The sequence below is a fragment of the Peromyscus eremicus genome, chromosome 7 (assembly GCF_949786415.1).
Source record: "Peromyscus eremicus chromosome 7, PerEre_H2_v1, whole genome shotgun sequence".
In the NCBI taxonomy this organism is placed as follows: domain Eukaryota; kingdom Metazoa; phylum Chordata; class Mammalia; order Rodentia; family Cricetidae; genus Peromyscus; species Peromyscus eremicus.
Window position 1 is genome coordinate 70334021 of NC_081422.1, and position 15216 is coordinate 70349236.

A 15216-nucleotide genomic window follows, 5' to 3' on the forward strand; every position below is an offset into this window, starting at 1 on the left:
ATTCTAACTCCACCTGATATTTAGATCTCCCCCCAGGCATTCTAGTTTCTGATGCAATTTTAACAACTTGTGGAGAGGGGAGTCAGTTACCTTAATCTCGAGAGGTTTTAAATTTCTAATAAGTCTCACCTAATGTTGAAATGTTTGAAATAATGGGAAAGAAGTTATGCCTCAAATGTTATATATCTGGCTGAGTGTGATTTCAGCAAGGCAGCATCAGCGTCACAATTGAAGACGTGGACTGAAGTCCAAAGACTGAAGTTGAGTTCTGGTTTTCTCATTAAGCAGTTTGTGCTGCAAGTGGCTTAATCTGTAAAATGACAATTATACAACCTTCCTTGTGAAGTTGGTGACATCCCCAGGAAGTGCTTAGAATTGTATGTGGTCCATGATAAATGCTCAGCAAATATCATCATCATCATCATCACCACCACCACCACCACCATCATCATCATCAGCAACAGCAGCAGCAGCAGCCACATCAACAGTTGTGTATCAGGAATGGTGATTTTACATAACAGCTGATATTTAGTGGGTAGGGTCAATTCTTTCCATGTGGGGCTGGAAAGATGGCCCAATGGTTAAGAGCCCTGGCTGCTTATGCGGAGGACCCAAATTCTGTTCTTAGCACTCATATGGTGGCTGACAATCATCTCTAACCCCAGTTCCAGAAGAACTGACATCCTCTTTTTGCTTCTTCAGGCACTTCGAATTTGTGGTGCAGACATGATCATACAAGTGAAACATCCATGGATATATATATATATATATATATATATATATATATATATATATATATAATATATTATATAATCTTATCATGCACAGGATAGTCCTCACAATAAAGAACTGCAGAACTCAAAATTTCATTGTAGCTGGGGTTGAAATGAGGAAAGGACAATTATAAAAGATACCTTAAGCTTGGATGGAAGGGGTGAAGAGTCTGGCTGAGAGAATTTGGGGTAAATGGAGTGAATATGTTCAAAATACCTTGTATGATATTCTCCAAGAATTAATAAAAAATATTCCTTAACAGGTCTGGATCGTGAATCCCTTGAACATCTGCTCATATTACGCTCCAGAAATTAAACTTTGTATACTCCATTGTGCATGCAAGTGTATGCATCAGTCCACTCCTGATTCTTACTAGCTGTGGAAACAGTAGGGTCAGCTAGCATCTTGGCCATAGACACCTAGCTGGGTCTCTGGGAGACTGCAGGGACCCCTGCACAAGACTATTCTCCGTGATTGTGTCTTATTAACTGCAAGCTACAGCCTCCACACTGAAGAGTATCAGGGTGTTGCGATCTAAGAGTGTTTGTGAAGTAGGCAGAAGGAAGCAGGGGTTGTCCGGTCCTAAGGCTACCATATAAATCTTCGGTCCTAATCTCCCAAGGACTTGTTTTTGTTTGAATGGATCTAGCCTCTGGTTATTGTGCCATTTCTGTTAACAAGAAACAGATCTTCAGGCCCAGGGAGATGGTAAGGGTGGCCAGACCAAGGCAGACCGACCCTCTGAGTTCTATTCCTGACTCCCACATGGTAGTGGAAGGAGAGAACCACTGAAATCAATAAATACAAACCAACAAAAGGAATCCAGCATTTCATTCAACCTTTGTCTTGCACCATCGGCTTTACTGACAACTTCATGGTGTGCTGCCTACCTCCAGGATCTCCCCTAATTTAGGATTCTCTTTTATAGAGTTTATGCTTTTTTTATATAGCAAAGCGCCTCAGCAATTTCAAAGAGTTTTGACACAAGACCTCAAACGAATTCTGAGGGACAACCCTACAGGCTTGTGGTTGGGAATGAAACACTGTCTGTACAGAGCCCTGTGCTCTTTCCTCTCAGAGGCCACTGTCTTTCCCCACAGCTCTGACTCAGGCATGAGTAGGTGGGTGGGCACCTGCAGACAGTCAACCCTGACAGATCCACATTCGGGGTGGGGCGGGGGTGCCACCCTGCCTCACTTTACTGTTCCCATCTGGGTTCTGGGTCTCGGCGCTGGACTAAGGTGCCAGCTGCACCCCTGCCTGGGCGTTGCCCGGGAACCGCGCCGCCGCAGTGCAGCTCGGACCCTGTGCGGGCACCCGCGGGACGCGCTCCCGGCTGCCTTCTACGTCTTCCAGGCTCAGGCCTTGCGATCTAACACCGCCCGCGGCACCCAGGCTGCGGCATGGGGAATCTACCATCTGCTGCCAAGCACTGCCTCAGCTACCAGCAGCTTCTCCGCGAGCATCTGTGGAGCGGAGAGTCAGTGGCAGGGGCGCTGGACCCGGCGCAGGTACCACCTCGCGGCCTAGGGCGCCCCCACCCTCCCGCACAGCCTCTTTCCCATCAACCTCACCCTCTCATCCCTTTGTGTCAGCTCTGTATGGCAGGGCCCTGTCTGCAGCAGTTCTGTGTCAGTGTGCCGCTCTGTAGCTGAAAAGTCTTTTCACCCTCTCTGCTGTGAACCAGTAGACTCGTCTTGTAGGCCTAGCAATTTCCCTCCCCCGGACCATTTGCAGGTGGCCTACAGGAGTGATCATGTCTGTGTGTTTTCCTTAGAAGGGATGCATTATCTACTGCAATTTAGATCCAGAGGCGTTCTCTCAAGGACAATACCTTTGTAACGTATAACAGACTACAAGCATGTCACCTTGTGGGTTAGAAAAAGGAATGAAGCCAATGCACACTAGGAAGACATACTACTATTTAAAATCACATGTCAGGCCAGAGCGTTGACTAGCCCTAATGTCTTTCTGTATTAACAAAATTAAACAAACTTGAATAAAGCCATTGCATAATAAAATCATTCCTGCATTTCCCCAAGAACTGTAATCGTTCTAAATGCTGAAACCTGTTATGAGTCAAGGGCTCTGCGAGGCCTTGGCTATTGGCCTTTTTAATTATAGGTGCTTGTTCACCTAGTAAACAAGGTAGTTTATTTTAGTATTTTAGTGGGCTAGTCTAGTTTTGCTATGTGACGTTACACCAACTGTTCTAAAAGTAGTTATACATTTTCTTATGGTGCAGTCTCAGTCCAGTGTTCCAACAGGTGCAATTGAAACCTTGGATCCACCAGTAGGACTCAGCATTTATGGGCTGATTTATAGACAGTTTGTGCCTCCTTAATTGGCCAGGGCTATTTGCAAGAGTCCTAGGATCAGTTCGGTGTCTATCAACAGATGAATGGATATAATATAGAAGACACAGCATATCACACAATAGTGATGATTCAGAAAGAAGAACAAAATTAAGTTCTTTGCAGGTAGGTGCCTGGAACAGAAAGTCACCACGTCTCGTGAAATGAGCCAGAGCCTGAAAAGACTAGCATTGCATGTTTTCTTTGTCGCCTGAGGGCAGAAAAGAAACAATGAAACAAACGAAGAAACAATGAAAATAGAGATGGGGAGAAATGAAGAGGCTCAGGAGGAAGAGGAGGGTTAGGCGAGGGTAGTGAGGCAGTACATACGATCACAGTGTACAATACACACATAGGGAAGTGCCGCAATGGAATCCGTTATTTTCTACAAGCAATACGTACTGATTAAAAAAGGCACGAAAGGATTGACCAGGGTCCTCTGATGAAAACCCAATGGTGGGAGTGGTGAAGCGGAAAGTCGTGCTCCATCTCCTCCCACGTCCTTGCGGGTAATTCCCATGTATTCTGCTGTGAACTTCCTGGCATGCTGTCAACATTCTTTAGCAGTCAGTTGGTCTTACACAATCAAGAATCCCTAACATTTATGTTTCAGGATGAAATCACGTGGTGATTTTTATTGCTTAGGTGATCATTATAGTTGTATGGATGCTCCAGTGTTTTGATTTGTACATTTTGTGGGCTTTGTGGATGGTGATTAACAGCAGGCTGATAGGTGATGGTGTCCACTTTATCTGTTAAGATGAAGATATAGAGAAAATGAAAATTACTAGGATTAATAATGAGGCAATCAAAAGACACGACTTTTAGACTCTTACGTGCTTTTCTGGAAGATTCTCTTTTAACACCTGCCAATTCTTCTGCCTGTGATGCTCTCATTTGTTCCCTAAATACACCTTACAAACCACTTCTTTGGTCCAGCTCTTTTTTCCCTGTGTCCTTGCCAGTCTGTCTGGGCCATCATGTCCGTCTGTCCTACAGCTTGTCTCCTCTCATGGTCCTGGTTATTATTTGTGTCCCAGTTCTTGGTTTTTATATTTTCAGCTCTCTTCTGAGCTTCACTCTGCACTTAGATATCTCAACAGGAATTGATAATGAACATTTCCTACTTGCATTCATGTTCTCTCTTTCTGTGCTGGCTAGTTTTCTGTGGAAAACCATCCTTGTTCTGTACACAAATCCTCCTAGCTATTGAATTTTCATACATTCTGGGGGTCATTTGGGAAGAGGGATCCTCAGTTAAGAAAATGCCCCCATCAGATTGGCCTGTGGAAAGGACTGTAGTGATTATCTTTTGATTTATGATTGATAAGTGATGGTGATTATCTTTTGATTTATGATTGATGAGTGATGGTGATTATCTTTTGATTTATGATCGAAGCATGATGGCTCAGGTCACTGTAGGCAGTGCCACCCCTGAGTGGGTGCTACAAGAAAGTAGTCTGAGCAAGCCATGAAAGTCAAGCCAGTAAACAGCGGTTGTCCATCGTCTCTGCATTAGTTCCTGATTCCTGGTTCTTCCTTTGGTTTCTGCCTTGACTTCCTTCAGTAATGGACTGTGATATGGAACTGTAAGCTAAAATAATTCTTATGGTGTTTTATCATAACCATCAAAACCCTTACTAATACACTTTCCAACCATGGGCTTTCCCCAGGATTTCCTGTTGCAAAGAATCTGCTCACAATTCGTTTCTTTCTACAAAGTCAAAAACAGAAGGCTTCTTTTTCTCTGTTTCTATCACTTTCAAAGAATTATAGAATCCTGGAATTCCATTCTTGAATTCATTTTAAATGTATCTATTTTCCAACTTCATCAGCACTACAATTCTAAAACAGCTTTATGTGACCTCGGTATGATGAGACTGTTGTCTTACCCTTGTTACTTTCATTTTCCTCTCCAACCTACTGTCTTGGCAGTCGAGAAGTTTTGTATTTCAAGTAAAATCATGCCATTACTCTGTTTCGTAACCTTATGTGAATTCCATTGTTTTTAGAAATGGACAAACAATTGGGTCTCTGAAGCCTCCAGTAGTCCTTCATTCATCTCATCTTAAACTATTCCCTTTTATTCTTGTCTTTTTTTTTTGCCACAGTGGCCTTATTTGAATTCTCTATAAACCATGTTCCCTTTGCTTGTTTCATTCCTCTGCTAGAAGATATTTCTCAATTAGCTTTTATTCAGTCTTCAGTGTTCGATATGAGTGCCACTTTCTCATGAACCCCTTCCCATTAGCCTTGTTTATGATTTTACTGTAACGTGAACTATTGTATATAATGTGGGTTATCCATTTATTTGGTGATTATTTGGAATATAACTCTCTGCCATATATTAAGCCCATTAAGACCAGGAAACAACCCATCATTGGACTTACCACACCTGACAAAATGACTGGTTAGTTCTGATGATCAATTTGTACTTCTTAAACAAATGAATGACTGTACATCTTTACAGAGGACAAGCCAAGTGTCACATACTTGGGAAAATCTACAGCAATGATTGGCACATTAGTATGTAATGCATAATTGTGAAATTAGTACAAAATTAATGATAACAAGCTCATGTTATCATTCGGGTCTTGCCTTAGTACCAGTGGATGGGTGTTGTTATGGTTTGTGACTTGTCTTTTTATTACATAGACCTCAGCCAGGATTTGATGGTGAAGAAAGGATGAAAATGAAATTTGAATGCTGTAAATAAACCACAAGGAACTTTACCTCTTATTTGTTGTTGAATTTGGTAGATAAGATGATATACAGGGCTGGATGATGTGTTATGAGATAACTTGGCTGCAGTTGGGATTGATAGAAACGTCTGAATGTGAAAGAATGCCATGCTTGCTAACAGCAGGCTAGAAAACAGGGTATTTTTCTCTTTTCAACATTTCCCCCATTCCCAAAGTATCACAGCTGGCTGTGCATCTTACGATTTGACTTTGTACATAGACTAGCTTGCCTCCACCCTAAAATTTCATTGTACACATTCAATATAAAATATCCTGATGAATTAGAGGTGACCTCTTAAAAACAATCAAAGTAGTAAAGTTAGGTGCTCACGTCTCTCTAATTAAAAACGCTATGTATGGCCGGGCAGTGGTGGCGCACGCTTTTAATCCCAGCACTTGCGAGGCAGAGCCAGGCGGATCTCTGTGAGTTCGAGGCCAGCCTGGTTTACAGAGCGAGATACAGGACAGGAACCAAAACTACCCTGAGAAACCCTGTCTTGAAAAACAAAAAACAAACAAAAAACTCTATGTATGCTATTTCTGCTTAAATTTAGTGGAAGAGTCATCTGAACTCTATACATTTTATTTGTGACTGTGTAGCTTTAGTGTACTTACTAAAGAACTTGAGAGGACTAGAGATGAAGTTTTAGAAAAAGAAACAACCTCACTGCTTTCTGTTTATTTTATGTTCTTTGGTGACTTGTTCCCTTTTGTTCCTTCATTTTTGCTTTATTTTGGAATAACGTATTTTTAATTTCCCTGCTGAATTAACATGTCAGTTATAGGCTTTTTTTTTTTTTTACAATTATGTTCATAGTTGTTAGCTATAATCTGTCAACATCTAACCTTGACTCACTAAAATAGAATATGATTGCTTTAATAACATTTAAACTGAAGCTATCACACGACCCACTGCTGCCCTTTGGCTTCAGATACTTCTTGTTATATGGATTTATTCTCCACATGGGATATTTATAAACCGTATTTACTCAGTCCCTGTTAATTTATATTTGTGCGTGTGTTTCCCCTTTCCCTTGCTCACCATTCATTCATTCATTCATTTCCAGTCTCACACTGGGGACTGCTTTTCTTCAGCTAGGAGAATTCACTTCAGTCCCCTGACTGAAAACCTGCCGATCGATCTGCAGGCTGGTGAGACGGATTAGTGGGCAAAGGCAGTTGCAACAAAGCCTGATGACCTTCAGTCCTGAGACCCACCTAGTATACAGAGAGAACCAAGTCCCACAAGTTGTCCTCCGACCTCTACACACACACACACACACACACACACACACACACACTCACACACTCACACACTCACACAACCCACAAACACTAAATAAGTAAATGAACAAATAGATAAATATAATTTTAAGAAAACAACAGCCTGGTAGCTCAGGTACTGGGGACGCTGAGGAAGGAGGCAGCTTAGTGAGACAATGGGAAACTCAGTGAAATACTCTCACAAAATAAAATGGTAGAGTGGTTGAGAATTCAGAATGGTTAGAGTCTAGCATGCACAAGTCTCTGAGTTCAGTCCTTAGTACCACCCAAAAATGTCTTTGCTTATTTTTGTAGACTAGGCAATGTGTATGTATGTGTGTATAATACAGTAGATGCAAATGAATATTAATATAAGCATATATCACACAAATAATTTAAATTAATAAATAATAAATAAATAATTTAAATACATAGCAGCCATACAAAATGCAACTTTCTTGGCAGTTACAATGAAAAGCTTAACAAGCAATATCAGCTATTTGTCTTTTGTCTGATAATAATGCATTTTTCACTCTCTTTTTGATTTCCAATCACATACATTGAGACTGTTTTCATTTGTCTGGCTAGTGGTGTGTGGCAATTCTGATAACTAGATACTTATGTATAGTTTACATTTTTTCTGTAATTTTATTCTTTTCTTCCCATGTTCAGTATGTATATTTTCTTCTTATATTCCTTTGCACCAATTCCTTCTTCAAATTTGTCTAACTTGGTCAGTCTAATTTATTGGATTCTATAATTTTAGGTTTCACAATTTTTATGTGTGCATGTATGTATGTATGTTGTGTGTGTGTGTGTGTGTGTGTAAAGTGTTTGAATGTGTGTACGCCCATGTGTATGCAGATACATGTGCAGATGTGTGCATGTGTTTGGAGGCCAGAGGTTGACATCAAGTGTCTTCCTTTGTCTCTCTCTACCTTATACATTGAGGCAAGTATCTCACTGAAACCTAAAGCTTACTGATACTGCTAATTTTGCTAGTTTGCTCTAGACATCCTCTGTCTCTGCCTCCTGAGTGTTAGGATTACAGGTGAGCCTCATACTCACCTGGCATTTATGCTGGTGATGGGAACCTGAGCTCTGGTCCTTATGCTTGGGCAGTATGATGGTTAGCTTAAATTATCACCTTGACACCACTTAGCATTACCTGGGAAGAGAGTCTTAATGAGGGCTTGCCTGTATTGGTTTAGCCTGTGAATATGTCCTTGGGGTACTGTCTTTAATAATTAATTGATATAGAAGACCCAGCCTGCTGTGGGCAGCACCATTCCTTAGAAAGGAGATCCTGGACTATGTAAGTGGAGAAATGGAGCTGAGCACAAGCAAGCAAGTTGCACAAATGCATTTGTTTGTCTCTGTCTTTGACTATGGCCATGATGCAAGCTCCTGCCGCAGTGGCTTCTCTGCTATGATTTAACTCTTTTTCTCCCCTTTGTTTAAAATTTTATAATTTAATTTAATTTTACATATCAGCCACGGATTCCCTTGTCCTCCCCCCTCACGCACCCCCCTTTCCCCCAGCCCACCCCCCATTCCCATCTCCTCCAGGAAAAAGACTCCCCTGGGGATTCAGCTCAGCCTGGTAGATTCAGTCCAGGCAGGTCCAGTCCCCTCCTCCCTTCACCCAGACTGAGCTAAGTGTCCCTGCATAAGTCTTAGGTTCCAAACAGCCAGCTCATGCACTGAGGACAGGTCCCGGTCCCACTGCCTGGATGCCTCCCAAACAGTTCAAGCTAATCAACTGTCTCACTTATCTAGAGGACCTGATCCAGTTGGGGGCTCCTCAGCTATTGGTTCATGGTTCATGTGTTTCCATTCATTTGGCTATTTGTCCCTGTGCTTTTTCCAATCTTGGTCTCAACAATTCTCACTCATACAATACCTCCTCTTTCTCGCTAATTGGACTCCTGGAGCTCCACCTGGGGCCTAGCCGTGGATCTCTGCATCTGGTTCCCTCAGTCATTGGATGAGATTTCTAGCAGGACAATTAGGGTGTTTGGCCATCCTATCACCAGAGTAGGTCAGTTTGGGCTGTCTCTCAACCATTGCCAGTAGTCTATTGTGGAGGTATCTTTATGGATTTCTATGGACCTCTCTAGCACTTTGCTTCTTCCTATTCTCATGTGGTCTTCATTTATCACGGTCTCTTATTTCTTGTTCTCCCTCTCTGTTCTTGATCCAGCTGGGCTCTCCCGCTCCCCTAAGCTCTCTTTCCTTCGAACCTTGCCCTTCATTACCCCCACTCACGTCCATGTTGTTCATGTAGATCTCATCCATTTCTCTGTCATTGGGCAATCTCTTTGTCTTTCTTAGGGTCCTGTTTTCTAGGTAGCCTCCCTGATTGAACTCTTACCTGGAACTTTGAGCTGATAACCTCTTTCTCCTCTTCAGTTACCCTTTCCAGATATTTTACCAGTAAAACAGAAATGAAATCAGGACAGGTACAAGCCCCAAGCCAATGATTCCTCTCCATAGTCTCAGTTTTATAATTCTTTAAAGGCAATAAAGATGGCTTTAAACTATTTTGATCAACAGGTTGTAGAGGAAAAGGTCTGCAAGTCCCTTCTTGGTTTCCTCTAAGATTTGGTATCACCGGGCGGTGGTGGCACATGCCTTTAATCCCAGCACTCGGGAGACAGAGCCGGATTCTGTGAGTTCGAGGCCTGCCTGGTCTACAGAGTAAGATCTGGGACAGGTACCAAAATTGCACAGAGAAATCCTGTCTCAAAAAACCGAACCAAAACAACAACAACAACAAAAACCCCAACCAACCAACCAACCAAACTAACAAACAGAGATTTGATATCTATTTACATATACCTTGTTCCTTCCTCATCTCTGAAAAAAAATTAACCAACAGCCACCTGTGTTTATAAGTGATAAATCGTTCTTTCCTTTCTCATGTAAAGAAATGTGATGATCTTTAGACAGCTACTTATAGGAAAAAAAAAATTCCCCCAGCCCCAGTATGTTCACTGTAGCTTTTAGAATTTTGAGTTAAAATGTCTTTTGTGATTTTTAAAACTAGATTTTAGGCTTGTCTACTGTCTTATTATGAGTATTTATATCTCAAATATTTATGGATTGCTTTGAATTCTGTATCTGATCATTTTAATATGCATATTTGTACTAAATTTGTTTTATATATTTGCCCTCCTTGTATGACTACTAAATTCAGATTGAATATTAGACACAGTAGGAAAAATTATAGACATAGTTTGAGTCTGCATATTATTACTCCTTTCAAGGAGGGATTGGTCTCTTGTTTTTGGTAATGGTACATTAAACTGATCAGGTGTTTAGTCAACATGATACTCGGTCTACTTTGTTGGAGAAGGCTTAGCCTTTTGTCTTCATTCATAGTTCGATTTTGTAACCTTTTACACTATGACAACTACTTTAACTATTACCAGTCTCAGCTCTTTATTGAGCCCTGATCTTAAGATACTGCTTGTATATGGTGTTTTGATTCAGTTTATGGTACTAAAATTGGGGTAAACACATGAATGAATGAATAAATAAATAATAAATAAATATAAGTCAAACATTTTATTTCATTATGATGAAAACCTTTGAAATAATTTCTTCTAATTTTGTAAAATATACATTTTATTGTTATTTATATTCACCCTACTGTGCAATCACACACCAGAACTTCATACTATGCAGTCAATGTATTGCTCATTGATCAACCTTTAAAATACGTTTTTATTATGACGTTTTCCACTCTTGATCTAGTCTACCTCTCTCTTGTTCTTTCTCTCCTCTCTCTTATCACACAATTGGTTTCTTCTTTTACATATATGTGGTATGCTATCAAAAGAAAGTTTCTACTTTCATATTCTGCATTTATCTGTTATTTTGATATAAATCTCTTAAAATCCAATAAATACCCTGATTACTCACTAACTTTAGAAGAGTTTAAAGACTGATTGTGTTTGATTTGACTATTGTTAGAGCTATCCTACTTTGCCATATCTATCAGTCTATTATCCTCACCACTCCAAAATTCTTATTTTTAACCATGTTTATGTGCTTTAAGGGATTATTTTATATTTAAATAAATACTATTGCTTAGAAAAAAAGATGTATCTCTAATTAAGAAGTTGCTCACATTAAAAGTTGCTTCATTCTTTTGTTTTAAGGCTGAGATTTTGAACTATCATTTCCTAGTAAAGATAAATTATCAGATTTTTTACTTAAACTCCTTATAAAACTCCTGTCTCCCCGACTCCCTCTAAAGTTTATGACATCCTCCTCTTTAATCATTATTGTTACATATATATGCATGTATATATGTATATGCAAATACAACCTACTGAGTCCATTTAATGTTGCTCATATGTATATGTTTATGGCTGACCACTTGGGATAGGATAACCTATCAGGTCACTTGTTCCTGGGGAAGTTGAGTCTCTCTCTCGTAACAGCCATTAAATCTCCTGTAGGTTGTAGCTAGAGTTTTCCTGCCTTGCCCACAGTCAGGACAAATCTCTGTCTACCGCTAGTCCCCCAGCCACTCAGACACAACCAAGTAAACACAGAGACTTACATTGGTTACAAACTGTATGGCCATGGCAGGTTTCTTGCTAACTGTTCTTATAGCTTAAATTAATCCATTTCCATAAATCTATACCTTGCCACGTGGCTTGTGGCTTACCGAAATCTTCACATGCTGCTGGTCATGGTGGCGGCTGGCAGTGACTCTCTCACTCAGCCTTCCACTTCCTAGAATTCTCCTCTCTCCTTGTCCCATCTATACTTCCTGCCTAGCCACTGGCCAATCAGTGTTTTATTTATTGACCAATCAGAGCAATTTGACATACAGACCATCCCACAGCAGTAGGTCTTCATCTAGGAGTAGGGATTTGATGTCCCTCATTCATGTTGGTGTCAATTGGTATTGCCATAGTCCTTGCTTTATTTAGGGGATTATATTGTTGAGCTTGCATGGGTACAGCTTCTCTGTTGTATTAGAAGGCACTATCTCATAGCAGATATCCTGGTCCTCTGGCTCTTAAAATTTTCTGGCCCCTCTTCTGCAATGTTCCCTGAACCTTGGGTGTAGGGTTCGTGTTGTAAATGATGTATCAATAGGAGATGGGCAGCCCAGCATCAATATTCTCTGCATTTTGACCAGTTATGGTTTTCTGAAATTGTCTCTGTGCAAAAAGATGCTTCCTTGATGAGAGCTGGAAGGAGGATAGTAGGATACAGGTGCTATGAAAGGGGAAGTGGGAAAAACAGAAGACATCATACTTTAGATACAAAACTTAGAGAAGATGAGCTGGATCTGACTCAAATGCTTCACTTCTGAGGACTAGCTCTCACAGTATCTGAAGGTGATATGTATGCAAGCCACCAAAGGAGAAAGCAATCAATATCCTATCCAACTGTGAAGCCTATGGATCACAGCAATGGGTGACAGCTATCCTCAAGAGTTCGATAGCGATATATCTCAGGGGCAACCAATAGCTCTCTTAGGAAGGAATTCATGCCTCTTCTGTAAACCTAGCCAATACCCAGTTGCTGGTAAGGTCCTGGATCCTAGAGGGGAACTTACTACTGCCACCGTTCTAAATCAGTATAACTTCTAAGTGTGCTCTAAATAGTTATCCTTAAACTCACAGAAAAATATTTCTCTATTTTTACATTATGACTTTTCAAATAACTTTAGGTCAAATCTGAACACATTTGGATTCCTGACTAGGCATGCCTGGCATGCATATGCAGAAACAAGGACAGAATCTCGGTCCACATCTTAGTTCCTATCCATTAGGAAGTGTGTCTCTTGATGTTTTATAAAAATGTGTAATCATTTTATATCCTTGTAGTTGGTTGTTTTTTCATTCTACTCTTTTGGAGGCCACCACCCAGCTCCCAAATAAATACATAGAGTCTTATTCTTACTTAGGAATGCCCAGCTTTAGCTTGGCTTATTTCTAGCCAGTTTTTATTAAATTATTCCATCTACCATTTTCCTCTGGGATTTTACCTTTCTCTTCCTTCTGCATGTCTTACTTTTGCTCTTACTTCGAGGCTGACTGTGTGGCTGTGTGGCTGACCCCTTGCTTCCTGTTCTCCATGTTCTCTGGCTTCTTGATCTCTCCTCCCAGAGTTTTCCTCCTCTTTATCCTCTCTGCCTGCCAGCCATACCTATCCTTTCCTGCCAAGCTTTTGGCCATTCAGCTCTTTATTAGACCAATTAGGTGTTTTAGACAGGCAAAGTACCACAGCTTCTCAGAGTTAAACAAATGAAACATAAAGGAATGCAATACATCTTTGCATCGTTAAACCAATGTCCCACAGCATAAAAAAAGTAAGACATCTTAAAATAATACTCTACAACATATCTTCATCTTCTTTAATCAAACTTTATTATTTTGTATGGACTTCTGCTTCAAGCACTTTTTATAGCTGTATTGCTACCACTGTTGGATGCTGAGTACATTCAAGGTGTTAATCTGATTGCTTATTTAACCATCATAGTAGTCTGTTTTATGGATTTCATGAGTATGGCACACAATGGTCAAATAACTCGCTCATAGCCAGCAGCTAGCAAATAGCAGAGTTAGGTTGGGAAACTCAGGAAATTCTACTTCCAAAACATTGAATGTGTACTCCTGTTTCCATTGTCGTCATGAGAGGAATCAGTTGTGGGGTTTATTGAATCTGCTGGAAGCTCTGACTCAGCAGCTCGCACTTGGCTCCCAGCTGTCTTTGTTTTCCCTTCACCCTGTCTTGGTGAGCCCCATGCTGGAAGGTGATGCCACTGTCTACCAACCATAGTCAACCTGGGCTCCTACTGTGCTTCCTCTCAGTGTCTTTCCTCAGCTCTTGGCCTCTGCTCATGGGGGCTCAAGTTAGGGAGAGACGGCTGTGAATTCTGACTTCCCTTCTGCCCTCCCTGAGGTCAAGAGAATTCAGTCTGGAATAGAATTGCATTGGACACAAAAGGAAAAACAACTCGCTTTCCAATAAATTTCCTGTTCCCTTCAATCTTCAATACTTTCTGTCCTTGGATTTCTGTTGGCTCCTGGATTCCTTGCTTTGTCTGATTCCAGCTGGCTTTCACATCCTTCCTTCCCCCTACGATGTGAGCTGTGATCTTGGTTTTTCTTTTTTTTTCATCAGCTTCAAGCTCCTCCAAGTCTTCTGGCTTTATGGTTATTCACTTTGCGCTCTAACTTTCTCTGACTCTTTCTTCTCTGTTTTCCACCCCATTACACACTTAGCTTTTAGTTTTGTGTCTTTTTATTTTTCCTAGTCAACTAGGAGGCCAGACATCATGGACCCAGAAACATTGTGGGTCACTTTCAGGGGACATGTGGTGTTGGAGAGACAGAATCAGATCATATGTTTGGATCATTTTAACTGGATTCTGGATCTGAAAGTTTTTGTCAAGCCTGGTTAAAGTCCTAAAAACAAAAGCAGCTTTTGGAATTCTGGTTTCCTACTGGTAGCCTGGCAATTACTAATCTATGTGGTTGAGGTAAATTGCTGCCTAGCTGAGAAAACTTAATCTATGGAAATATTTGATTGTACTACACTTAAACATGTAGGTGAAAAAAGAATACCTTTATACACATTTACCTCCTCACTGTCTTAGGCATCAAATTACCTCCTGTGCTCAGGAAGGTTTGTTTTGGGGATCTTTGGTGGGTAATGGTGTGGAAATAGTATGATGAGCTTGTTCAAAATGTTTATATTTTTCAACAATTTAGGGCAGAGTAGTCATAATCCTTTAGCTGGCAGGAAATTGTCATTAAGGCATCAGAAGCTTGCCATCTTTCCAGGGGACACTCTTCCTTTTCCTGAATAATCAGAATTCAGTCCTAAATTAATACTCAAGAGCTTTTTTTAATTTCGTCTGTTATAATTAACCTTTTGTATAATTCATTTCATATTTTCTTACAGAAACATTGATTAGTGAATCTTATCCCCAAAACATTTATTCCAAAGTAAGACTTCAGATGAAAATAATTCTACATAAAGACTTTTAAAATTGTCCAGTTCTATGAAGGTTTGTGTTTCAGTTTATTCACAATTTCACAATGAATGTT

General features: G+C 40.5%; 1 protein-coding gene across 1 annotated transcript in view; it reads left to right on the plus strand.

The window, feature by feature from the left end:
• Positions 1 to 2111: 2111 nt before the first annotated feature.
• Hmgcll1 (3-hydroxy-3-methylglutaryl-CoA lyase like 1) overlaps positions 2112 to 15216 on the plus strand; it is a 119576-nt gene continuing 106471 nt past the window's right edge. The window contains exon 1 of the mRNA XM_059267017.1: positions 2112 to 2285. Coding sequence (XP_059123000.1) covers positions 2178 to 2285 — 108 coding nt within the window. The 5' untranslated portion in view covers positions 2112 to 2177. The remainder of the gene's footprint in view (positions 2286 to 15216) is intronic.